The 26,992-nt window shown below is 42.0% G+C and overlaps 1 protein-coding gene across 1 annotated transcript in view; it reads left to right on the forward strand.

The window, feature by feature from the left end:
• WRAP73 (WD repeat containing, antisense to TP73) overlaps positions 1-26,992 on the forward strand; it is a 458,006-nt gene that overhangs the window by 229,721 nt on the left and 201,293 nt on the right. The window contains exon 6 of the mRNA XM_078642643.1: positions 9,478-9,564. Within this exon, the coding sequence (XP_078498769.1) occupies positions 9,478-9,564 (87 nt within the window). The remainder of the gene's footprint in view (positions 1-9,477; positions 9,565-26,992) is intronic.

Here is a 26,992-nt window from a genome sequence, read left to right on the forward strand (position 1 = left end):
CATACAAAAATCATTAATCATACACCTGATAAGTAGTATGTCTTTTGTCCAGCCGGACAAGAAAATTTATTTTAAATGTTCTGGTTGATAAAGTGAATTTTAAGAACCAAAAAACATAACAAGTGGGCACAGTCAAGACAAAACAACAAAGAAATGGCCAAAAGGGCAAAGCGAAAATCTGTCTGTATACTTGTAGTCAGTGCTACAGACTCAATCTCTTAAACATAACTATACCATTGCATCAAATAATATAACATTGGCCGAGGCGCTATGGCGAATACGGCAGTCCGATGCGATCGATCCCATCGGACTGCCGTATTCGCCATAGCGCTCCGGCCATCACAAAGCTCCTTTCCTGGCAAATCCATACAAACCTGATGGAAGCCCTGGACTTGATGTGAAAGAAAGCACATCTATCAGCGTTTACTCATCAGTATTCCTGAACCTACGAGGAAACCAACATTAATGCGATAATAGGCATTGTGTTAATAACTGTTGTACAAAACAATAATGTTGATCATTCTTGTCCTGATGATGATGATGTCACAACTGTAAAAAGGCATCGAAACGTCGTCGACTAAAAAACCCCATATGCAATATGATAATGTTATATTATTTGATGCAATGGTATAGTTATGTTTAAGAGATTGAGTCTGTAGCACTGACCACAAGTATACAGACAGATTTTCGCTTTGCCCTTTTTTACAAATAATGGCCAACCAAGTACAGCGAGGGCATGCATTAGTAGGCCATGCAAAAACAAAAAAAATACATGAGGTACACTTTCCTCAGAACAGTTGCAAGAAGGACATTAAGCACCAACCCTGGTCAGCCATTTGGAAGTTAACGCTCTCAACGGTAGAACTCCCACTCTGAACTGAAAATATAATTTCCTGTCCATGGGTGCAGTCACTTCGTCCCAAAACAGCTTATAACCACAAGAGAACTTAACCCCTAGGATTGCATTTGACAGTTTGGTATAAGCACCCTTTTGAGAATCATTGGCCAGTGTATTAACCCAATACCACTGTTTCAGTGCGTGCTCGGGGGGGGAAAGTAGGTGAGAGCTGGTCACTCCCATAATACAGGCCAACTGCTTAATATTCGAGAGCCACAGAACCATAGACAAGTGGTTAGTTTTCATTACAACCTGGAGAGCGTAACGTAGTGGGCAAGTTCTGGAGTAGTCCAGAGATGTCGCCAGTAAAAAAGAGATCGCAGTCTAACTTTTCTCGCCAGCCCTCTTACTTTCATGTCCATGAAAAGTGGATAAGAGGGAGTAATGGAAGGAACGTAGGCAATATTTCTCAGAAATGGATTTCCAGCTCTTACTAATTCCTCAACATTGGAGATGCCCCACAGTTCCGCCCCTTAGTGAGCCAAACCCAGTACTTTGGCCTCATAAATGCAGAGTGCAGATACAATAGGTTTAATAAAAGAAGCACAATGCTGTTTAAGAATTGCACCTGTGTGTGATTTATAACCACTTTGTTGACATGCAGCTTCAGGACATGCCTGCAGAAAACGTCAGATCCAGGTAGTTAAGTGAGTCCACCCTATCAAGAGGTACCACCCCCTACGATAGGGACATATAAGCTTGCACTTATGTCTTCATCTTTAATATAATGCATCCTGACTTCTGGGCTTAGGATGCCTCACTTAGAAGTGACTGACATATAGTAAAATTAGTGCATTGACCTTGCCACACATGATGAGGGAAAAGTCTAGTTCGAGCAGCAGTTTGCACTTCTCCTTCAGTCTGCAATGGCAGCACTGCTGACATTTGCTAAGTTGGGTCACTCAGGGTGGCACAAACAGTGCTTCAGGCACTGGTCACCCCTTTAACCTCCATACCCTGTGTACCACAGGTACCATTAACCAGGGACTTATAAGGGGGTTAAAGTCCTTGTCAGTTGGGGTTACCAATTTCCCTGTATCCGTTTTAGGGAGAGAGTACTGGCACTGGGACATGGGCAGCAGGCTCCAGTACACTTTTAGAATCCTACTCATCAGCATTGGGGCAAAAGGAGGGGGCAGGAGGTGACCATACAAAAAGGGTACTTTCCTACACCTAGTTAATAGTTTTACCTTCTAACTTGGTCTCTGTTGTGGTAGTCAAAAACCGCTTTGAGACTGGCGCTGAAATGGGTTCTGGTGAAGCCTTGAAATTTGGCCTTAAAAGCAGCAATATGGATAAACTTGAAAACTACAACTGCCAAACCTCTTAGTCACTGGACAATCTTTGCCTCCTTTTACCGCTCTTGAATCTTACATTGGGACTTAGTCACTTTTTGTTTTATAGGTAGAACAAATGCAGTGAGAGGTTGGATGGCAGATTGTTACTGCCCAGATATTAAAAAAAACAAAATGGAATTAATCAAGGTTTATAAAAAGCAAAAAGCTGAGGGAACACTTGAAAAAGTGGATTTTTGTACCAACATTAGAGTGAAAATATTCCAAATACTACCAAATAGAGTTTTCTGAGAACATCACATGATCTTGTATATCCTTTAAGAGGCACGTCAAGATTGGGAAGGCCTAGAGTTGAAAGGAATCTTTTTCTGTTAAAAGACACACCGCAAATATAATTGGGAAACAGTTGAGACCAAGAGATAAAGAACATTGTGCATTCATCCGCAACGGCTTTCGCACAATATACCATGTTTTGCTTTTAGCAGACAGTCGTAAGAAATTCATTCAGTTCTATTTCAGATTAAGTCCTACATGCTTTTTGTGGTTTTTCTATGATGATTTTTAACATAATAGAAAACAAAACATATTTAAAGTTTTCTTTGAAAAAAAGTGTGTCCTCTGCTAGGTTAGTTTGATTTATATGCTGAGTTGTTGTGGTTGGGGTGAGCCTTTTTAGGGGCCCACTGGTGCAAGGGTTCGCCCTTCTTTGTCCTTAAGTCCTTAGACTAACAAAATAGAGATTGGCACGGAAGCTGACCTATCAGAGCAAGTAGATTTATTAATCTCTTAGGAGGGAGACTATGTCAATACGGTACCCTCAGGCCCCTGTGTGAGGTACTCCAAGGAGTACAGAAACCATGGGGCTTTTATGGCCAGTTTATAGCTGAGTAAGCATGAAGACTCAAAAAGAGGCGGCATAAGTATACATAAGAATAGCTATTTCACATATATGGACAACTGGAAACTACTTAGTCAACAGAGTGGAGAAGTAACAAAAACCCTTACATCAGTTGGACAAGCCTGACAGTTATACACTAAGACAGATGCATTCTGGCAGCTACAGACCTTTCTGATCATACATTGCTCTGGCTCAGTGCTGAAGGAGTTAATTATAGTTGATGACTCAAGCGAAATACAAGGGCAGGCAACAGTGAAGAGGGAGAAGCACATGACGAGCTCATGGCTAACTAAAATGGCTAAGATGTTTAAGAGGATCAGAGAAGCACTCCCTTTTCAGCCTACTCTTATATTTATTTTCCTCTTAATCCAAACGTGCTGCAAATGTAGCACGTTTGTCCTAAAACCGTGCCAATACTGAAAGCTTCCTAACTCGAGTATGTCATACTCGACCCCTGCGCACTGTTGCTCATGTGTACTTTACAATTTTATTGCACAACTTTTCAAAATTTACATGCCTAATTTTCAACAACTTTTGATAAACCAATATTCGTTTCAACAACACCGTTTATTTCTCTTGCATGAGATAATACTTAATTCATTGGTTCTTATATATGAGTTGGTTTCTTCACCAATAACAATATTTTTTAAACTTTCCAATAATACATAAACATAATTGACAACTTTGTTCTGTGAATTTCAGTTAATGCCCGATGCATTTCGAGCCAATAAGGCTCTTCTTCAGGGGCCTGAAAGCTAAAAAATGAAAAAACATAGTTTTACAAAGCAAATTCCTTCATGTTACATTCTTCTGATTTCTCAATGCATCAACACTCAGGGTACAATCTGATAACTTTTACTCCATAATTACACTCCTGAGTTTTACAAAAAATAATAAAAATGAGAAATAAGTGAAAGAAGTGCTTGAAGACTATTCCACCACTCCTGACCCCTGCTACCCGGGGTGACTGAATTAATTAAACAATCTTTACTCACTCAAAACTTCTGCTGCCTCGAGGTTCCTTTCCGTTGTGTGAACTGTAAAAGAAATGTCCTCTTGAACTTCTAATTCAAACATCAAAAACCACTAGAAATCACTCATATGAATCATGAGCTTACCTTAAGGTTCATGCTGACAAATCTCTAAATCTGTATCCCAACGTATTCTTTAACCGAGCACACCGCTCGCAAACCGACTAAAAAATAGACATACATCACTGTAACCCCGTTTCCTCTGTATATCAAGCTGTTCCCAACACCTTTCAAAGCATAGCATACCTGCTAAAAAAATGTCACTCTTTTCTTCGATATAACCACTTGCTACCGTCAGGACTGCCAAATCTCTGTAACCGTGAAAACGCCACGCTCAAACTCAAATACCCCATGGAAACCGAAACCACTCCATCGCCGGAATAACAACATGAATAACGGACAACTCAAAGCCGGAATCACTCCGTGCCCAATGTAACAACATAGATGATGGACTTCTCGATCGATCAACGTGAGCGCCAACTTAAAAACATCGAAATCCTCGAACTAACTACACCCTTTTACGAAAGATTGTAACTGTGCTCAAATAAAATCTAAAACGAAATAAAATAACATAGATTAAAAACAGGAGTCATCATGAATTTTACCCTGTAGCATACATATAGAAAAATAGAAACTTCAATTTTCAATGCTGATCAAAAATACCACACAGGTCGATATTGAATCATAAAAAACAGATATAATCAACTTTTTCATTGAGACCCTTTGGTTCTTGTGTGTTAAGACCTTTTATCCAGTAAATCTCCCTTTGAAGCAGAGATCTGGTCAGATCCATGCCTTCATATGTTTTTATTTTTTCAAGAACAGAAAACTGTATCTGGGCTATGTTATATTTAAACTCAAGCCAATGCCTAGCCAAATTACTTTTCACATTTTGATTTCTTATTGTGCTCTTGTGCTCTGACATACGTGTTTTTAGTTTCCTCTTTATCTTTCCCACATATAATTTCCACATGGGCATTTTATGTAATAAATTAGGTGAGTTGAATTGCAATCTGAGTCGTGATGTAGTGGTATGATTTTCCCAGTGTGTGGATGATATAATGTTGCTCCAACAATTACGTTGTGGCAATGCACACAATTTGCACATCTTTTCATACCTCTATAAACTTTTCCTTGTTCTTGCAGTGGTGCTTTGGTCAATATCTCCTTAAGATTCTTGGATCGTGTAAATGCAAAGATGGGCTTTTGGTTAAATAATCCCTGAAAGTCAGGTTCATTTTGCAATAGTTCCCAATGCCGAGTAACAATATTTCGTATTCTCCTCGAACTGGTGGAGAATTTTGAGACAATTAACACCACAGGAATTTAAAGTGTTAAACAAGGGTTTGGGGTTTGTCCCCAAACCCTGTGCGAGATTGCGTTATTCAATTTTATGAGAGTACTTAGACTACGTCATTTTTTCACAAATGTACTACCGAGTCAACCAGCAAAAGAGGAAGCAGAATTGTTGAAATTCCGACCAAAATCCAAATATCAAGCACCTGTGTCTCATAAGATTTTAGACGCTTTTGAAAAATCTGTACGGAATGATCTGCAGAAGCTAAACATGCAGAAAGCAAAAAAGAAAAACTTATCAGTTCATGATAACAATGTTTTAAAAGCTCTTCAAGACAATAAACAAGTGACAATTCAGAAAGCAGATAAAGGCGGTGCTATCATAGTCATGGACAGGAGTTTTTATCAGGACAAAGTTGATGAACATGTGTCAGATGAGCTCACATATTTACAGTTGGAAAAAGATCCCACGGAGGAACTGAAGATGACGCTTCAAATAATTCTTAATCAGGCCCATGATTTGGGCAATATTTCTTCAGCCACCAAGTTATTCTTATCTGTTGAACATCCAAGGAGACCACGACTTTATATGCTCCCAAAGGTTCACAAGAATCTCCACAATCCACCAATGAGACCTATAGTGACAGGATGCGGCACTATTTTTGAGCCATTGTGGCAGTACATCGATAAATTCCTTCAACCTTTCGTCCAACAATGGCCATCATACGTGAAGGACACAAACGATTTTTTATTGAAACTACAGGCTATCAGACATGAAGATCAGATGTTGTTGTGTACAATAGATGTTAAATCTTTGTACACTTCGATCCCACATAAATCAGGTCTTGAAGCTGTTTAATGGGCTCTGCTAAAACAATCTTCCATAAGAGCTGACAAGGTTTTTATTTTGGAACTTCTTCATTTTTGTTTGTACCATAGTTATTTCCAATGGGACAACAAATTTTTCTTACAACAGACTGGTACATCCATAGGGTTCGCAGGGGCTCCTGCGTAGGCCAATACCTTTATGGCTAAATTTGAGTCAGATTTTATATACAGCGACCAAGAATGGCAGGAACATGCAGTTCTCAATTGTCGATTTATAGATGACATCTTTGTTTTATGGATTAGCAGCAGAGAACTTTTGGAAATTAAAATTGCATCACTAAATAAGTTCAGTGAACATATCCAATTTACTCGCAACATCAGTGCGACTGAAATGTCATTCTTAGATGTAGCAATTCAACTCAAAGCATCGAAAATTCAAACAGAAATTTTTCACTAAGAAACTGATGTCAATAACACTTTATTGTTCCAAAGTTTCCACCCAGAGAACCTCAAAATCAATCTCCCGTTTTCGCAGTACATAAAAATCAAGCGAATTTGTTCTGAACCACAGGATTTGGAAAGACATTTAGAAGCACAATGTAAAAAGTACATAGAAAGAGGATACCTGAAAGTGGTTCTAGACAAGGCAAAAAAAATATATCTGTTTTCGACATGGATAAACTATTACAGCAGAAACACCAAAAAGTGGTGGAGAGGCATGTTTTTGTCTCAAAATTCTCCACCAGTTCGAGGAGAATACGAAATATTGTTACTCGGCATTGGGAACTATTGCAAAATGAACCTGACTTTCAGGGATTATTTAACCAAAAGCCCATCTTTGCATTTACACGATCCAAGAATCTCAAGGAGATATTGACCAAAGCACCACTGCAAGAACAAGGAAAAGTTTATAGAGGTATGAAAAGATGTGCAAATTGTGTGCATTGCCACAACGTAATTGTTGGAGCAACATTATATCATCCACACACTGGGAAAATCATACCACTACATCACGGCTCAGATTGCAATTCAACTCACCTAATTTATTACATAAAATGCCTATGTGGGAAAGACAGAGAGGAAACTAAAAACATGTATATCAGAGCACAATAAGGAATCAAAATGTGAAAAGTAATTTGGCTAGGCATTGGCTTGAGTTTAAACATAACATAGCCCTGATACAGTTTTCTGTACTTGAAAAAATAAAACATATGACGACATGGATCTGACCAGATCTCTGCTTCAAAGGGAGATTTACTAGATAAAACGTCTTAACACACAAGAACCAAAGGGTCTCAATGAAAAAGTTGATTATATCTGTTTTTTATGATTCAATATCGACCTGTGTGGTATTTTTGATCAGCATTGAAAACTGAAGTTTCTATTTTTCTATATGTATGCTACAGGGTAAAATTCATGATGACTCCTGTTTTTAATCTGTTATTTTATTTCGTTTTATTTTTTAGATTTTCTTTGAGCACAGTTACAATCTTTCGTAAAAAGGTGTAGTTAGTTTGAGGATTCCGATGTTTTTAAGTTGGCGCTCACGTTGATCGATCGAGTAGTCCATCATCTATGTTGTTACAATGGGCACGGAGTGAATCCGGCTTTGAGTTGTCCGTTATTCATGTTGTTATTCCGGCGATGGAGTGGTTTCGGTTTCCATGGGGTATTTGAGTTTGAGCGTGGCGTTTTCACGGTTACAGAGATTTGGCAGTCCTAACGGTAGCAAGTGGTTATATCGAAGAAAAGAGTGACATTTTTTGAGCAGGTATGCTATGCTTTGAAAGGTGTTGGGAACAGTGTGATATACAGAGGAATCGGGGTTACAGTGATGTATGTCTTTATTTTTTAGTCGGTTTGCGAGCGGTGTGCTCGGTTATAGAATACGTTGGGATACAGATTTAGAGATTTGTCAGCGTGAACCTTAAGGTAAGCTCATGATTCATATGAGTGATTTCTAGTGGTTTTTGATGTTTGAATTAGAAGTTCAAGAGGGCATTTATTTTACAGTTCGCACAACGGAAAGGAACCTCAAGGCAGCAGAAGTTTTGAGTGAGTAAAGATTGTTTAATTAGTTCAGTCACCCCAGGTAGCAGGGGTCAGGAGTGGTGGAATAGTCTTCAAGCACTTCTTTCACTTATTTCTCATTTAATTTTCATTTTTATTATTTTTTGTAAAACTCAGGAGTGTAATTATGGAGTAAAAGTTATCAGATTGTACCCTAATGAGTGTTGATGCATTGAGAAATCAGAAGAATGTAACATGAAGGAATTATTTTGTAAAACTATGTTTTTTCATTTTTTAGCTTTCAGGCCCCTGAAGAAGAGCCTTATTGGCTCGAAATGCATCGGGCATTAACTGAAATTCACAGAACAAAGTTGTCAATTATGTTTGTATTATTGGAAAGTTTAAAAAGTATTGTTATTGGTGAAGAAACCAACTCTTATACAAGAACCAATGAATTAAGTATTATTTAATGCAAGAGAAATAAACGGTGTTGTTGAAACGAATATTGGTTTATCAAAAGTTGTTGAAAATTAGGCATGTAAGTTTTGAAAAGTTGTGCAATAAAATTGTAAAGTACACATGAGCAACAGTGTGCAGGGGTCGAATATGACATACTCGAGTTAGGTAACTAAAATGGCTGCCACAAACAAAATGGCTTCAGCTTATGCTAATGGTAATTTCTGCGATTTCCACAGTTGGGTTATAGTTCACTTCCCTCAAACGCAGGGCTTTATAATGTTTATAATAGGGGATCTATGTTTCTACCACTAATGTCCCCTTATAGCATTTCGAAGTTATGCAGTATCATTTAACTGTGTGCAAAGGAAGGAAGAAAATGCGTTCTGTACCTTTTTTTTAATCAATGTTTTTACATTAGGCTGAATGGAGACTTTGCCTCAAGGCTCCAAATTTGATCCTTTCCTCGTTATACCACATATTTACTGAAAGGTTCTTACAATACTCCGATGCACGTAGCCCAAATACCATAGCCCTACCCTCAAATGATTGCATGAATAGAAGTGCAAAGAAAATGTACATGTCCACAAGCTGGAAATTAGTGGCCCTTAGCTTCTTTTAAAACTTTCTTGATAAGTCTGTGCCTCGACTTGAAAGGCAGTTGTGCAACATGTTTTGGTCTACTGAGTTTTGTGAAACGTTTACGGTATTATAGCTTCAGTGTCAGCCGATAAATATCTTTTCTCCTTTTCCTCCCTTTCCAAGCACTTCGACTCCGAAACCCAGGATCTGGCTGGGATTGAATGGTCTCCCAACGGTTGTGTCTTAGCAGTGTGGGATACTTGTCTAGAGGTATGTGAAACACTACATTTCTTGATAAGATAATGTGTGATAGAAATTATGCATTACATATGTTATGTACTTTTTTTTTAATGCTTTCAACCTGTTTCATGGCACCATCTGAGCCTGTTTCATGAGACAGGCAGAACAGTCACTTGATAGGTTAAGTTGTTTGTTGCAGTTTGGTTGTGTGTGGTTGGTAGAGATTGAACAGTTTGCTTTCGAAATGGGGTTGCTTTCTTTTTTATGAAAGTAAATGAGTGGTTATTAAAATCTTTGTGATGGCATTGCCAAAGGACTTTTCTGTTTCCCTCTTGAAGAGTTGAGGGGAGTTGATCTTTCATAGATTGCCCATGGCATGGTGCTTGCTATGTATTCATATCATAATCCGGTGTCCTCTGATGCAGTAATGTGCACCCGAGTGCATGTTAAGTTTATTTTATCTGCCTTTCTTAGAGTATATATGTTGATGTGGTGTGTGAAAGCATTGATTATATATTCCTCTCCCTACCGATATGGCCATCCCTCACAGACATGGAAGTTGTTGAGCACCACGACAGCGACAACAAAGCTCTCCATCTGTCTTTAAGTGAGCTCAAATCTACTTCTCACCACTGTGCTTCCCCTAATATTGGGGCTGCCCAGTCCATTTCGAATAATAAGCGTACCCTAAAATGGGATGCTGTTTGTAAGGACCCAAACTTGGTGGCACAGATATATGATCCGGTGGCTGATTCCTTGGATGCACTGAACACCGTGAGTTCGCCACCTTCTGATTATAGTTTTATTATTAAATTCCATGAAAGACTTTTCAATTCCCTTAAAGCTTCAATTAGTAAAGATGCTTGCAAGACCCATAGGGTTCAGACCCACTGTACCTGGTTCAATTCCAGAGGTGTCCTTATACAAAGTTTAAAAAACAGAACCAGGCAAAACATAGTTGGAACTAGGGAAGAGTATAAAAAGGCACTTCATCAGGCATAAATTGATTGGGAACAAGAGATGTGGGTGGAATTAGTAGTAGCTGTTAAGGTAGAAGATGTAAATTTTTTGGGCGAATCATGGCTCACGGCAGTCAGAATGCTACCACCATTGTGGATTTATAGTTTACAGCCACTGACCTGAGTGGATCATTTCCAAAAAATGGATGCAGGCAAGACCAACCCAGAGAATATACAATCAAGTAATGTCTTATGTCTCCCCATAGATGAAGGTCCCCCTCTACCTTTCCAGTACATAGATGTAATTGCAACACTTATGACTCTTCCGGCACATAAGGCTCCTGGCCCGACTCCCTTCCTGGGGTCCTGTTGAGATCAGAACCTCTAATCTGGGCCACATACTTTCAGCTTCTGTTCCATTCTATTCTTGCAGGTGGCCCGACCCTTAGCTCTTGGTTGATTGCAGAGATTGTCCCGATTCACAAAAAATTGTCCAGTGGTGGAGATTTACTACATCAAAGCAAAAAGCACAGCCATGTATGGCGTAGAACTGTGAGGCGTGCCAAGAGTGATGAACTTGGCAAAGCTGAAAATTGGTTTGTGAGGAGCATTCTTAACCTCCCACAGAGTGCCCCTCACCTTCCCCCAAATCCTAGATTTGGAGATTGTCCCTATAAATCAACTTATGTGTTGTCCTATTTTTTACTGGCACAGACTTGGATCCACAGATGAATTAGAATCCTACAGAGTTGTGATCTTCTTAAATCTCCAGGTTTAAGAGGATTGCTTGGTTCACATATATTAAAGCCACACTATATTATTTAGGCTTGCCTTTGCTTTAGGATACGCATCGAATGGCAATAAAAAAAAGTCCCTTGGTCAAAGAACGACTACGGGAGTATCTGTGGTTGAGGGATCTGACATGTGTCAAAGCGAGTAGTCTCACTGATTATTTTTTAGACATCATGCTCTTCCCCGTCTAGGAATCATTTTTTTATATTCTCCCAGATCCCATTCCTCTGCAACTCTTTTTAAAATGGAGGTACGCGGTTCTGCTGTTAAATAGTTTCTGTGTAAAATGGAGAATGCAGTATTGCAGTTTTAACGTGTATCTCTCATGTAGTTCTGCAGAAGAAACTCTGCACCATTTCGCCTTTTTTTGTCCAGTCTATGAAATACCACGAAAACTATGGCTGAGGTTACTGTGTAATCTTTTGGGCTTTCGTCATTATGTTCATGCACTATGCACTTTGTTCGGACATAAGAGGGGTAATTGTTGTTGGGATAACAAAATTACTGCCTGGATCACACGCATGCGCAGTGTCAGTGTTGCAGCAATGATCTATTAAAAGTGCTCTACTATTTATTGTGGGATTGACGTTTATACGAGATTGCTGTTTTTATTGTCTTTTTATTTATTTGTTTTTATTTGGTTACTTGCTGTAAAGTATTTTATGGATCTTTGTATCCGAATAAAACATTTTATATGATAGAGTAAACATTTTCTGCTGAAATTAGGATGGGGACAACAGTGAATATTGTGGTACCCATACCTCATTCATCAAATTTTTGCAATGATTCATTGAAGGTAGAAAGAAATCAGACCTGTTGGACCAACCTGCGAGACAGCAGTCTTCGAGATTTATCTTCTGGAAGCGGATCCCTGTGTTTCGTTAGTCTCTAACATGGTTCAGATGAATGTCTATGAAAGCAAGCTGCTTAAGGTGGGAGATAGTGAAGCAGAGATTACTTTGACACCTTACCATCTCGTCTGAACTCCTTTTTCATCGAACATCATCTCCATCCATGTTCATATCTCTATCCCGTCTCCTGTATAACAAATATAGGCCTCCATGTAGAACCTGACTGCCATTATCTTGGTTGGGTAAACAGCATGCAGCAAGTGCTGAAATGGACGTCTTTTTATAAATTGTTTTAAGTAGAAAAAAGGCATTCCCAAACAATGGTCGATTTTACCAAAATACAACAATTGTTTCTCGACCAAAACAAATCAAAAGTTGACAGGTCAACTTTCAATTGGCAATCGCTGTATTTGATTGTTAAATTGTTACTAATGAGCTGAAATCTTTGCCCATACAGTGCTAATTTAAGTTTTAAAAAAAGGCAAAATAATGCAGTAGTGCTGTCACAAAATGTGTTGCATTACATCACATATTGTGCCTTTCTTGCCACTTAATTTGATCAACTCTGCTGCATAATTTGCTCCTTTCCTGTCTCATGATTTCCTGCTTATAGTAGCCCAAAGACTTATCACTGCTATGGCATATCCAAACAAGTTAATAAATGCTTATGCAGAGTAAACCCCACTGAATGGGTAAGGGAAGGAGGACTTGGGGGGGGGGAAAAAGAACATCAGCAAACAATATAATAAATCTTTCAAACCCATTCGGAGACTCAAAAGGTGGGAAGTGAAAAAGCAGCCTGTCCATAATAGTGTGCAGTTATTCTATGGTGTCAATGTCCAACTCCTTCCAATAAGAAAGAACAGTGAGTCTGTTAAGGAAGTCTTTATTAGAAATGTCTCTGCTGCTTCTACCTGTGTTTCAACTTGCAATTTAACTGGAAACAACACACTGGCTTGGTTGTCCAAGCCAAGAAAGAACTTTGTCAGATCTTCTAAGCGCCTCCTCCACCCTCGCCAAATGTAGCAAGGCTCACTTTTGAAGACTTCAGTATCCTGTGACCGTGATAGGCAGTCTTGTTTTAATAATGACAGTGGTGATCAAAGACGCATACCTCAATAATCCCAGGGTTTGCCAGGTTTTGAGAAACATAATAACTAAGAGACTGACAAGGAATTAACAAGTTAGCAAATTCTTCCTCTATGGACGAGGACAAAATGTAGCGGTCATAAACAAGAGGCACAAAGATGTTTTACAATCTCCATTCTAAATATATTCTAGACCCTTTTAAAGCAGGTTTTCATGAAAAATGTGCACACTGTGCCAATAATTGAAATTATGCATGGGTGGAACAACGTGAGGAGGTGGATGGCTGCCGCTTTGATGTGCCTATCCCCTTCCAACGTTAGGATGCTGTAGAACCCAAGGCAGGAAATTATCAGAGAAAGGATCCAGGGTACGTGATTGAGTTTACAAGAAGGATCAGTCCCAATGCTCTCCCGCTGCAGAGAAAAATTAAATGCAGAAATAGCGTTGGTCTACTTTTAAAAGAAATACTATGTTGGGCTCCCAGATAAATCAGTAGCTTTGCCACCGATGACAAACACATCACCAGAGGATTTTGGACTGTGAAGATTCAAAGATGTTGGCTCGTCCTCTTGCAAAACCCTCTGTTTTTTTTAACTGAAATCATGAGCACTATGAATATTAATGAGATGCATCTCATTTAGAGTTTCCCGAACTGACAATGTCGATGTGTTGAGTTAAGTCTCTTGTACAGAAGAAGTTGCTGTGGCAATCCAAATGTGGGTAAAGGTTGTGCCCTCTGTTGCAAGACCTGTTTTCTCTGGACTTAAGTTGTTTGGTGCTAGTTTCTTGTTATTTGGTGGTTGTTCAATACATTGAGCTGTTTTTAAAGGGTAAATTCCAAATCAATTATTTACAGTAAGTTTCTGGATGCAAATATTGATTTGAAACGTTGAAAGAATTTTTTGCAATTATCAGCTTTCTGTTGCATGTTTCAAGCAAGAACTATTGTTTGATTGCACCAGCCTTACGCATTCTATGTGATTGTTCTCAGAGATGTGAATACTTTGGGCATTAGTTAATGTTAGACCTGTCAGTCTTTGGTGTGTTTTTCCACTAAACTTCTTGTCTTATCCCTTCCTGTTTGCTGAAATTTGTTTTTGTTGGCTTTAGGACTCTGTGCACTACACCACTTCTAACCCGTGCTAAAGCGCTTCTACCAACTCCTTTAAACGTGGCAACATTGGCTTACACCCAATTGACACATTTCATGTACTTATAAATCCGTAGTAAAGTGGTACTACATGTACCCTGGACCTGTAAATTAAATGCTGCTAGTGACACGCAGCACATATTCTGCCACTCACTTAAGTAGCCCTTTAAAACATGACTCGGTCTGCTATTGCAGCCTGTTTGCATTTTCTAGTCTTCAAATTCGACCTGGCCTAAACCTTTCTTTTTATTATATATGTCACCCCCAGGGTAGGCCCTCAACAGCCCATGGGCAGGGTGCATCATATCTAAAAGTGAGGATGTGTTTTTAAGTTTTACATGTCCTGCTAATGAAAAACTCCCAAATTAATTTTTCATTATTATTAGGCCTACCTCTCCCATTGGATAACATTAAGTTCCCTCATTATATTTAATAAGTGCTAACGTTTGATTGAGAACTGGTAGAAATATCATGCTTGGTCTCAAAAGAATTGTTATTTAAAATTTTCTTTAATGATAAAGTCAGATTTTAAGTCAAATTCTGAAAATGTCCCTTTGAGAAAGTTGGCACTTTCTTGTCCTAACATTTGGTGCCTGCAGTCTGTGTCCTCAGGCCAACTACATCACTGGATGTAGTTGGCCTTTGTTTATTCCTCCTAACAGTGAGACAAAGGGGACTGGGTGTGGCGGAGCTGTTCTCTGCCCCACTGGCATTTCAAAGGACTGCCTCCATCACACGCCTATAGGGACTTGCCACCAGCCTATTGTCATGTTGGACCATTTGGAGTCTGGGCAGGGAAAGGAAAGACATTTTCAAAACCAGGCTGGTGGTGGGGGGGATAGCCTAGAAGTTTTTCTTACTTCAAATACTGGCACCAGGTATAAATATTGGACCCTCAACCAACTTTTGAGTACACTCCTGGACCTGCGGCGGACCCCTAGAAGGACTGGCTTGTGCCCTCCAAGGACTGCACTGCTTCTTTGGACCTGCCTTGCTGCCTGATCCCAAGACTACCAGAATGACTCCATTGGCTATTTGGCTGGCCTCCTGTTCTGAACTGCAGGGACACTACAAGATTCAACAAGCTTGAAGCCTGCTCCTGGCACCCTGGCAGAAGTCCAGAGTCCAGCCCTCCAAGTGATGCCCAATCAGTCCTAGACCCTTAGAAGTGGTGCTAAAGGTGCCCACATAACCAAAACCTGAAATTTTGGACTTGGAACTTAAAACGTTTGCACTAAAAGTGGCCTGAGAACTGACAGGTGATTAGGACGTAACTGCTCGACGATCAATCTGAGGTGCATCATTGGTCGACTTGACTTTGAAGTAGCTCATGCTTTGTTCTTATCTGTAGTAGCAAATCCTGTTCAGCAGGATCTCTCAGTAAGGGAATCCAGACACCTGCAGCCCTCGTTGGCTACAGCCTTTGGCTTCATCCTACTGGAAATTTTCGACTTCCAAATAAGTGAAAAAGTACGAACATGGAAATCTTCACTGTGACTTCACTCAGCAGCTTCTTGACATCGCTGGCAGCATTGCCCCACGGAACTTAACCTTCTTAGGGAACTTTTTCTTGAAAATTCTTTCAAGGACGAAGCTAAGTTAATCCACCTTATGTATTCAAACTGCCCTCCATTGCTGTTGGCCAGAACGTTTTATGTTGCTGTGATTTCGTGCCACTAGAAGCCTGTGATTTACGCTTTGATCCTTTAGAACCTTTTTTTCCACTAAAACTTTAAAGATTCAGAACTCTGGTTCCAATGATTGGATGTAATTTGATTTAGTGTCAAACTATGTATTAAATGGCACTCTATTTTCTAAATTTGTGAGGGCTATATCTTGTATTGTCTTTCCACTTTATTACAGTTTGTGCTGGTTAAATACTTAACACAGTGTCTCTTAGTTAAACCTGCTTTTGTTCCAAGTTACCAGAGGGTTACGCATTGATTAATTTAGTGATTTTTGTGGTTCACCCTGACCGGGAATGTTGTTGTTGCTTACCATGGGTCTTCATCCCGTAATCAAAAACCCAATTTATAGCAGCCACATACGAGTAAATATTTAAAGCTACTTCCACTGTAGTTCAGTGGGGGACTGTAGGAAGGTGAGATATAGGGAGTGGAATGTAGGCACCTAATTTCAGCAACAAGGTCACCAACACTGTACCGGGTCCTAAATAGGGTCTCTATGAATTAGTGCTTTGCTCAACCATTGGTAGCTGACACCGAGCAATAAGGATTAACTTAGGAGACAGGCATGTAAAGTATTTGAAAACACAAATACAGTGAATGAGTAAGACACAAAACACAATAAAAACCCTACAACCATGAATAAAAATAGAAAATATTTGTATCTTTGAAATGGCATCAAAACCATGAAAATCCAATGTAGGGGGCTGGAGATATTAATTTTTCTTAGAAACCAATAGCGCCACTTCTGAACAACTGGTCGCGCTTGACCAGGACATAGTCAAAGTTTGAGGCCTACTGCGATGGAGCCCTGCTCTGATTCCCCACGTGGTGGTCCTTTGTCAAAATGTTACCTCCGGACTTAGAAACGTTTATGGAGTTTTTCCACCAAGGGCCCTCGCTGCTCTCCAGCAGTCTGGATTCTGTGAAGGTTCGCCAACTTGACTTTCATTGAGCTCCCTTGTAAACCCTGGAAGTCAGATCTCCAGAGCTCTTCAATGTGACGAACCTCGAATCCGGGTTGGGTCGCTGCTGAAGGTGGCCTGATTGGCCCTAGCGTTGGGTCGGTCACCTCCTGGAGCTTTTTCCAAAACGTTTCCCATACTTGCTTCCAGGAGGTCTCCTGGGGTTTTTCAAGTGTCCAAAAATACATACCCAAGGGTCTGGAATCTTGTAGATGGTCCTTGGCAGGCCTGGACTTCTCTTCCCACAATGCATTTGGTCAACCCATTAAAACTCCACTGGACGCCCTCCAGGAGGGGTACTCAGGCTGGAGAAAGGCCATGTAAGCTCTGTTAATCTGTAGTTGCAGGAGTCCACTCCTTACTCCTTCTTAAAGCCCTCAGAGCTGAAGTCCCAGATAGAGCAGCATGCACATTCTTCACCAGGTAGGCCCTTAGGTGCAGATCAGGATCCCAGCAGGACAGTCCTTCTTTTTGTAGTTTCAGGCAGCAGAACTGAGAGGCTCTGTACTTCTCACATATTTATCCAGTGTTCTCTGGCGACAAGTAGGGGTGCACCCCTGTCCAATGAGGTGCAGGGCAACACCCCCAAAGCAAGACCACTTCCTCCAAAGTGTGGCATAATCTTTTCCTATAAAGCACTGTTCTCTCAAAATCCATCATGCTTGAAATTCCAGTAGAGCAGCTAAAGCTAACTAACCAAACACTGAGTATGACTTATTTCCATAATCTCCCCCCACTCACATCAGTGAATTCCTTCCTTAAGCCTCCCTTCTAGCACGGAGAGGGGGAGGGCCTTCGCTGACAGGCTTGCTTGACCTGTTCTTGCTTTGGAGGTGATGCTTTATGGCCCAACCCCCTGCTCTGGCATTCCTGTGCCCCACAGAGCGATCTCCATCAGATTGCATCTGCCCCGCCAGGCCACTTATAACCTAAGCAAGGCAGCCTGGCTAATCCCCTCAGGGATGACCAATCAGGCAAGAGTGCTAGAGGCTGGGTTTTGGTTTACAGACAAAGTCTTATAACTCCTTTTCTGTACAAGTTGTGATCAATTCAACAATGCCAAATTGCTGGATTCATCAATACCATTCTGTTCAGTCTTTCAATTATATTTTCATACTCTCCTAGCAATAGTTATGCATCCATAACATATTGCTATGTTAGCCTATGAGGCCAACTATCTTCAAGGGGAAACAATGATATGTACAATTTCTTCCTCACCAGGGTTTATAAAACCTCCTTTATAAAGTCCCTGCTCATAATTACAGGACCCTCCACCTTGGAACACCCTGGGGAGACCTGGGGGGGGGGGTCCCTAACATGCACAAACTATTTTGGTTATTATTTCAAAGTGCCCATAGCATCAAAGTCAAATTTTGGAGAAAAATCAAATGGTCAGCGTTCACTCACCAGAGTGTATAAAACCTCTTTTATAGGGACCCTACTTATAGTTACACGTCTCCCCACCTCTGGAAACCTAGGAGAGACCGTGGTGGTACCCGCAATGTTTTTATCACTTTTAAAGTGCCCATACTGCTTAAAATGACCTCAGGCTTTCAGCAGTGCACAGATGCAAGTGCAGAAAAGGCTGCTGGCCTCTAAACTGCCATGCCCGATTATATACTAAGGACTTATAGGCAGTTTTCATCCTCTGGTCCTGTTATCTACTAGGGACTTATAGGGTAGGTCATGTGAATTATAAGTGTACCTCAATGTATATGTTTGTGTTTAACATAGCATTGGCTCTGGGCCTGACTAGCAGAGCCTAGGACACAGTCAGAGTCTGCTACCACCAGTTCCATTCAGCACCAAACATATGGGGCTGAACAGGCCAAAAAGGGTGACTTTCAGTGAAAATGGTTGCCTGGCAACCCTATTCTCATAATCGCATGTTGTATCAGTTTGATGTGGGTACATAAGAACGTGAAAACTGGCTACATGTTCATAGTTGAGTGGAATTTGGTTTCAGTGGTGGATATTCTTGTTAGAATGTTCACACACAAAGAATAAAAAGTCAGAAATATGTGTTAGATGAACTCTGTTGGTTAACCATTTGAAAGCTCTTTCTGACAGCCTTCTGGATATAGTAATCAGACCCATTTGTGTTGTATCCAAAAGACCCACTGTGCTATGGTACCCTCGCTAGTGATAGGTTTGTGGGGATTCTGCTTATGCACAGAACTATGCACAGGAAACCAGAACCTCAGTGAATTGTGCTGTACCAAAAAACTCGCATCAGTACCCAGAACCCCTATCCGGCTAGCATCAGTGTCTCATTAGCTCTCCATCCTACAGCGAAGCTACCAATGATTAGACAACCCAGAGCAAGCGACTTAGGGTACTCTCGAGAATGGTGGGTATCAAGAACACTCTTTCGTTTTTATTCTCATACTAGTCCACACGGTGAGTAATCAGAGACACGGAAAAGTTTACAATGTTTATTTTTAACTACTTGCTTTAAGATGCAGTATTTTGGCTATCATAAGCAGGCGTATGATTCTAAATAAAACAATCAGCATTGTTACAATTCCATAAAACACAAAGGGAGAAATCATGTTACAATAATAGTGGAAGCAGGTCGTACAGCACCATGTGAACCATCCTCCCCTGCTAGGAACTAGGTTTTATAATAATAGAAGGTCTCTTAGGCTTAAATGGGGAACCCCATACCTCCAAGATCAGCAGAGGTGAATCACATCTCAGGATCAGCAAAGCTCTCTGTCAAGGTTTTTTTCTCCAATTGTCCGAATCATGCATGCAATGCAATATTAAAGGCACTAGAATTTCACTTGGTTGCAGCTGTATGCGTGTTGTGTCTAGAGTATGGGCCGATCAACCTGAATCACAGCATACATTATGATTATTATGACCTTGAAGACTTCTGCACGCAGTGTACAGACTAAGGTCGCGGTGTAAGTCTAGGGATGTAAAAAACCGACCGTTCTCATGTGAAGTAAATCAAGCAGTTTAACTTACAACAACAGTTACATGTAGTGTTGTGTGGAAAAGCTGCAAAGTGGCAAAATGGCGTTTAAACTTCTAATACGCTTATGCTATCATAGCAATGTGTGCAAGCAGAACCCTGGTCTTCACTGTAGTAGTGAGTTTTACAAATACACATAACATACCTGCAGACTTGCTCTTGAGATCCCTTTTCTGAAAGGCTAGAAATTCAACTTGTGTGGGTTGTGAGTGTTTGAAGCAACTACATAAGGGTCCATTTAAATGAGTTTTCTTTGAGTCGTTTGTTTGAACCTTGAATGTATTACATCAATAATGGGATTCCTAAAATAAATACAGTGATTTGCAAGCATTGTTTTTCTGATTCAATATTGCTTTCTAGTCTGCAAGCTTACAATATGGTCGTTTTTCTATAAAACTACAAGACCCAGTTTTGTGGTCCATTCTGATGCAGTCCTAATCTGTCAAGTAGTTTGCCCAGTTTGTTCATTCCAAGCCAAGTTATTACTGGACCTAACATATGCCACTTGAAAACGTAAGCTATTAACTCAATTGTCAGTGCTGTGTCAAAATATTTAGGCCCTCATTCTAGTTTTATGTTGAAAACTGCGATTTAAATAACCCAGAAAAATACCTCACCTTGTAGTTTTTTTTTCTTCAAAACCGTATTTATTAAAAGTTCAAGCAGATCAAGTGTACAGCACCCCAAGAGCAGGGGAACACGACAATATGCAAAGTACAGTAGAAAATACGTATGGCTCAAACTTTCGATTAACCCCTACCCGCCCCTGTATCCCCCCCACAATCACAACAGTACCAACTACCCACCCCTTATCCCACCCTAACCCGATGCACGTGATCACAATTAGCTGCAGAAGACAAGAGAAAACACACTAAGTGTCTTGGAGCTATCCGGGCCCCGAGGCTTCAATCATCAGACAGACCATCATCCGTTACAATGGGAGGATCTAATGTCAGGTCTCTGTAGTCCGCCCACCGCTTCCAGATCTTGTAATGTTTCCGAGGGCAGCCCCTGGCCTCAAACACCGGCTTTTCCAGCCCCATGAGGAAGTCTAAGCCCGCCTTCCAGGCGCCAAGTGGGGGGGCACGGTCACTCTTCCCGGCCCTCGCCAGGTCTCTCTTGGCCACAACAAGGCCCAACAGAAGGAGATGGCGCTTATAGACGTTACCACACACTTGATCTAGGACATGAAGAAGACCCAACCTAGGTGTACGAGGTAGCTCCCACCCCAGCACCTCCGACAGGCAGTCCCACACCCCACCCCAGAACCGGACCAGGCCCACACATGACCACACAGTATGCACTAATGTGCCCCTCTCGGCCCCACAGCGCAGGCAATCTGGGGAAGCAATAAGGCCCGCCCTCCACAGTCTCTCCCTGGTGTAATAGGCCCGATGTAGGTATTTAAATTGTATGAATCTCAACCGTACTGCAATAGCCGCACCCCGGGGGGATTCCAGCGCCTCTCTCCAGTCATCCTCATCCAGCGGTCCAACATCCACCTCCCAAGCGGCCTTCAACGACACCAGGGAAGAGGAGCAGTGAGTGACCAACGATTGGTAGATTTTCGAGACTTTTTTATCCCCAAGGTCTCCCATGAACAGCTTAGCCTCAACGGGGCTGAAGTCTGGAAGCTGGTCCAGCTCCACTAGGCTCGGCGCCAGCGCATGACGAAGCTGTAGGTACTTAAAAAACTGGGTCTTGGGCATCGCAAACTCACCGCTGAGCACTTCAAAGGACTTAAGGGTAGTCCCGGTAAGTACGTGACCAAGCGACGAGATCCCTATGGAGTCCCAGCCACCAAACCCTTGCAAAGAAGCCAGCGCCGGGAGTCGCCCGTTGTGCCACAGCGGAGTTTCGGCCGTCAGCCGTCCCCACCAACCCATTCGACGTAGTGCCTGCCTCCAAATCAGGAAGACCACTTGTGTCGCATGTGGCAGCGACTTCCGCCGCCCCGCTGAATACAAGAGGGTATGGAGCGTGGCATCTCCCATCAGAAAATGTTCCAGGGCATACGCCGGGTCGTCGCGGCCCCCGTACCACCACTCATTCAAGACCAGCAAATGAGAGGCTTGATAGTAGGACAATATGTCTGACGTCGCGAGGCCTCCACAGTACGTGGACAAAAAGCAGGTCCGCAGTGCCACCCTAGAAGCACCCCCAGCCCACAAAAACCGGCCTAATAGGGAGTTCACACGCCGGAACCACTGCGGGTCCACTCTGTATGGATGGTTCTGTAGTTGGTATAGTAGTCTAGGGAGGGCCACCATCTTAAAAATAGCAGATCTGCCATAGATATTCAGAGGCATGCGTGACCATGTCTTAACGTCGGATTGAACGCTGTCCCACACCGGTTGTATGTTACGCTCCCAGGCAACAGCGGCAGACTCCGACAGGAAGACTCCGAGATACTTCAGGCCACCAACCGCCACCTGCAGATCCACTGCCCAAGGAGACACCTCGCGCCGGCCCCCCAGCAACCAGAGGGTCGATTTGCGTGGGTTAAGGTATAGTCCCGAGACTTCCCCAAACACACGCATTATCTCCAAAATACGCGGTCCTGAACGATCCAGGTCTGTCAAAAAGAAAAGAACATCATCCGCATACAGTGCGATTCTGTCCGTGAGGCTCGCACTCCACACAAAGCCACGAAGCTGTGCATCAATGCGCACCCAGGCTGCCAGCGGCTCCATGGCTAGCGCAAAGAGATACGGGGACAGGGGGCACCCCTGCCGGGTCCCCCTAGCAATCGGGAATTTCTCCGAAATGGCGCCCGAGACACGCACCGAGGCTGTGATGTCGGTGTACAGCAGTCGGACGTACGAGACAAAAACTGGGCCTAAGTTGAGGCGCGGCAACAGAGCAAAGAGGTATGTCTAGGCTTTCCTGTTTTCAGTTTCTATTTTTGGGAAATTCTGGTGGTGTTTTCTCAGTGTTTTCCAGTGATTTCAATACCTCATAAAAACAGTGCTTTTCAGTGGTTACTCGTTTTCGAGCCATAAAAAAAGAATTGAAACAGTGTTTTACCGGTGTTTATGGAACGCTTTGCTTTTATTATTGCTTTTCCCATTTTCCGTCAGAAATTGTATACTGTTCTACATTTCAGAAGCTTAATACAGTCATGAAATACTTTCCATTGTCCTTTGATTCTGCAGCTCAGAATTAACAAGCATTTGCAATGCAATAGGTTTCGCATTTATGCGAGTTTAAGCTATTGGCATTGTAAATGATAAAGCCTTTTATTAATGTTTTAAAAACGAAAACAAAAATAAAAGGCATTGTTATTTGCAATGTCAATAGCTCCAACTCGCGTAAATGCCAGACCTAATGCATTGCAAATGCTTGTTTTAAATGAAAGCGTGAATTAATCACTCAGCAAGTTGGAAGTTACAGTCTGTGTTCCAGAGTCACTACCCCTCTTCTGCTCAGAGAGTTTTGCGCTCCACGAAGGACATGGTCACCTGACCAGTGCAGTGTCTGCTTTTTAAGCATGTTTCTGGTAGCCTACCAACTCTGATAAGGACTTGGTCAACATCAGTTGCATAGTTTGAGTTTGCAGTTCAATGAAGACGGGGAATTGCGCACATTTAAAAAACAAGCATTGGCATAGCCAATAGGTCTTACCTTGAGGAGCACAAGGTTATGAGCGGGGTCGGCAATTGGGTTGCTACAGGTGAAAGTTTGTTGGGAAAGGGGCTCTCTTCCATGTATTGAATAAGAAACATGGCAGACTCAAATGAAATCCTTCTCAGTAGGGAGCCAATGTAAACTATGAGTGAAAACAGACACATGCTCCTGTCTCCTCAAACCAAGTATTAACTGGACGACTGAATTCTGTACTACCTGAATTTTGGACAGCTCAGCATTTGAAATGCCAAGATAGAGACTATTACGATAATCCATGCTTGACAGAATGAGGGCTTGTACAGCTAATTTCTGACTCTAGAATGGATATTTCCCCCAGTAGTTTAGAATGGAAGAAGTCAGTTGATATGAGTATTGTGTCTTATTTTCCTTTTTATTGTGCAACACTGCATCCTTAGGGGTTGGAATGTTATAGCCCTTCAGTCTCTGGTTATACTGATTGATGGCTTAAGTAGTCAGTGGACCATATTATGGACCACATCAATTGAAGTAATCTACAGAGGGAACTTAGCTAGCGCATTATTATTATTACAATAGGTGCAACTGTAATGAGCCCACAAAGGCTCTCTGAACCACAAGTAAAGTAAAAAGCTGACGTGTAATGGTTGGAATAGTGCTATTTGCTACCAACACCCTTTAGCACACTACATTAGTCAAAAATTATTTGCGAGTTTCCCCTGAATGTGCTTTGATGTCTGAGGTAATTCTTGGAGAAGGAGAATAAAGTGGTGCTTGAATGAAGACTAGCATCAACATTGTATCGTTGGTAGTTTTACAAAGTGTTCACACAACAACAGAGTTGGAACACATATTTCTCGGTATTACTGTTATTTTTTCTTACCTTGGCTATGGCGTGCTGGAATGCTTTCTGCTGATTTCTGGAACGGCAGAATACAAAAGGTGCCCTGCACAAGCAAAAGAGGAAGCGACGAGTATGTGCACAAAACAAGCAAGCATTAACGGAAGTTTTGTTTGTTAAAACAGATAATGCCTGTAAGCTAACTTGTGTTCCCTGTCTCTTCCCTAACGTGGTCTGCCCTGTTTGTTCAGGAATCCACTTCAGGCGTGAATCTAGGTAGACACGCCCTGCCCGTCGCAGGGGCTTGGAACACCCAGCACTGCCAACATCAGGCATTACACTAACGCATTTTAATGTGGTGATCCGCATCACTGCATTAAAATGCATTAGTCACGCATTTTTAGCACCTTGACCACCTTCTGGATTAAGCCCGGGTGAAGCAGGTAGTGACTGCAGTCACACTGCAATACAGCAGCTCTGCGTTCAAGTTCTAAATGAATCAGGGTTCCTATGCGATTTGCAGGGGGGCTCTGGGACAGGAGCATGTGTGTCTGAATTGAGCAGGGCACCGAAGTCGGCTCGGAAAGCTGCTCTTCCTGCTGCCTTTAAATTGCTCTGTTTCAGTCAGCACCACGGTCTCGCAAGGGTGCTTCTAGCCTCCCCCTGCCTGACACCATACGTTCTGACGACACATGCCGCATTGCACAGCCACCCTGTGGTACTGTCAGTCACTGCTGTGCTAATCTGTGTGTTATGCGCAGATTGTGCTGCAAGGTCCGTCAATGTGACTCGTACAGGGGAAGTGTTTCATGGGTTTGATGTGGACCTTCCTTGGTGAGGTCACAGGACTGGTAGTGCTGCTACTGGATGTGGCGTTAAATAAAGTGGGGTTGATAACAGTCCATCTGATTGTTTATTCTGCCTGTTGTACAGTTCTTGTGTCTATGCGCTAAAATGCCCCCGGCGTCAGAGTGAGGCGAGAGAGCTTGGCACCGACCAGGGACTCCGAGGCCTTCTCCGTTTCCACTCACTCTAGGTGAATAGTTGATGGGGACCAGTACAGTCAGGCTGGAGACAGAAGAAATACTCTGAGATCCCATACACTGGGGGTCGAGGAGTGTCAGCACTTAGGAGGTGCAGTAATGTGAGTTAGAGTCCAACATGAAAGCTATGCCCCCAAAACATAGGCAACAATACGAAATGCTGCAGACAGGCCCTCTCCACATAAAGCGAATGCCTGAATTTACATATTGAGGTAAGCTGCTCCTGCTTACGGCCACCTGAAAATATGCGTTTTGTTTTTGGACCAGATGAATGCACATTTTAAAAAGGGTAGTGTTTTTTATCACCTTAAAAACGTTTTCAATAAAATATAAATATCAAGTTCTGAATGCTCATTGTTTGCACATAGGAGTACCGATCTTCTTCCACCTGAAGCTCACAGCTGCACTCAACTGCTGCCACGTAAAAATTGTGTACAATTAAGCAATGAAACAAACCCGTTTGGTGCAGTTCGGTCCTACAGCGCCTTTCCATTTCTGGTGCAGATTTAAGATCTTAGAATTTCTTGTTGAGCAAATGGGTATAATTTCTGATATTTACAAGTTCTCCTTCTCTACATTGCTTGATTTTGCTCGCTGGAAAGTGTCATTCATAATCACTGAAAGTTACTCATAAAAACACAAAGATTATAAAAATGCCACACATAAGGAATCTGCAACCTTGGCAGCTATGACCACCCCAGCATTCTATGTCAACTGTTTCCATGCGGAAGCTTCCACTCTGAGAGCAGCAGGGGAGGCCTCGTTTTGCGTTATTTTTATTGAAGTGAAAGCCGGTTCGTAGGAGCTGGAAAGAATAGAGATAAGGGGTGAGTCTTTTCCTTCGCACCCACCAGTGGGCCGTTTATACGCCTGTAAAAGATCATCTCTTTTACAGGCGTATAAACGGCCCACTGGTGGGTGCGAAGGAAAAGACTCACCCCTTATCTCTATTCTTTCCAGCTCCTACGAACCGGCTTTCACTTCAATAAAAATAACGCAAAACGAGGCCTCCCCTGCTGCTCTAACAGGCTAGTTGTAACTTCCCTATAGAGACACACAGTGCCGTCAGCCACTCTTTCCAGTTTGTTGCTGCAGGTTCAGGTTGCCACTTTCTCACATGAAAGAAGAGAGGCACATTATTCAATTACGTGCTGACATCGGGTTTCTAGATGCATGTATTGGAGGGCAGGAGACTTGCCATCAAATCGGTAGCCTCCCGCCTGAATCGGGAGGGTTAGCTTGTATTTCAGAAGCATTCTTGAGAGATGATTAAAAAGAGTATAAGACCACACTTGAGCACTCTTGCAAGCATAGACTAAACTGTGCCTGTGTAGTCGGTGCAGAGAGGGCCACACACGTCAGGGTTCAACGCCATCAAGGAAGGAGGTGGAGGGCTGTGCTAGGCGAGCACTAACAATCCAGAAACGAGCGCACAACCTCTTTCTTCGGTGCCCGTCCCCCACCACTACTTTATTGACAAAGCCTTGTTAAGTAAATGGT

Source organism: Lissotriton helveticus, chromosome 5_1 (assembly GCF_964261635.1).
Source record: "Lissotriton helveticus chromosome 5_1, aLisHel1.1, whole genome shotgun sequence".
Classification (NCBI taxonomy): Eukaryota; Metazoa; Chordata; class Amphibia; order Caudata; family Salamandridae; genus Lissotriton; species Lissotriton helveticus.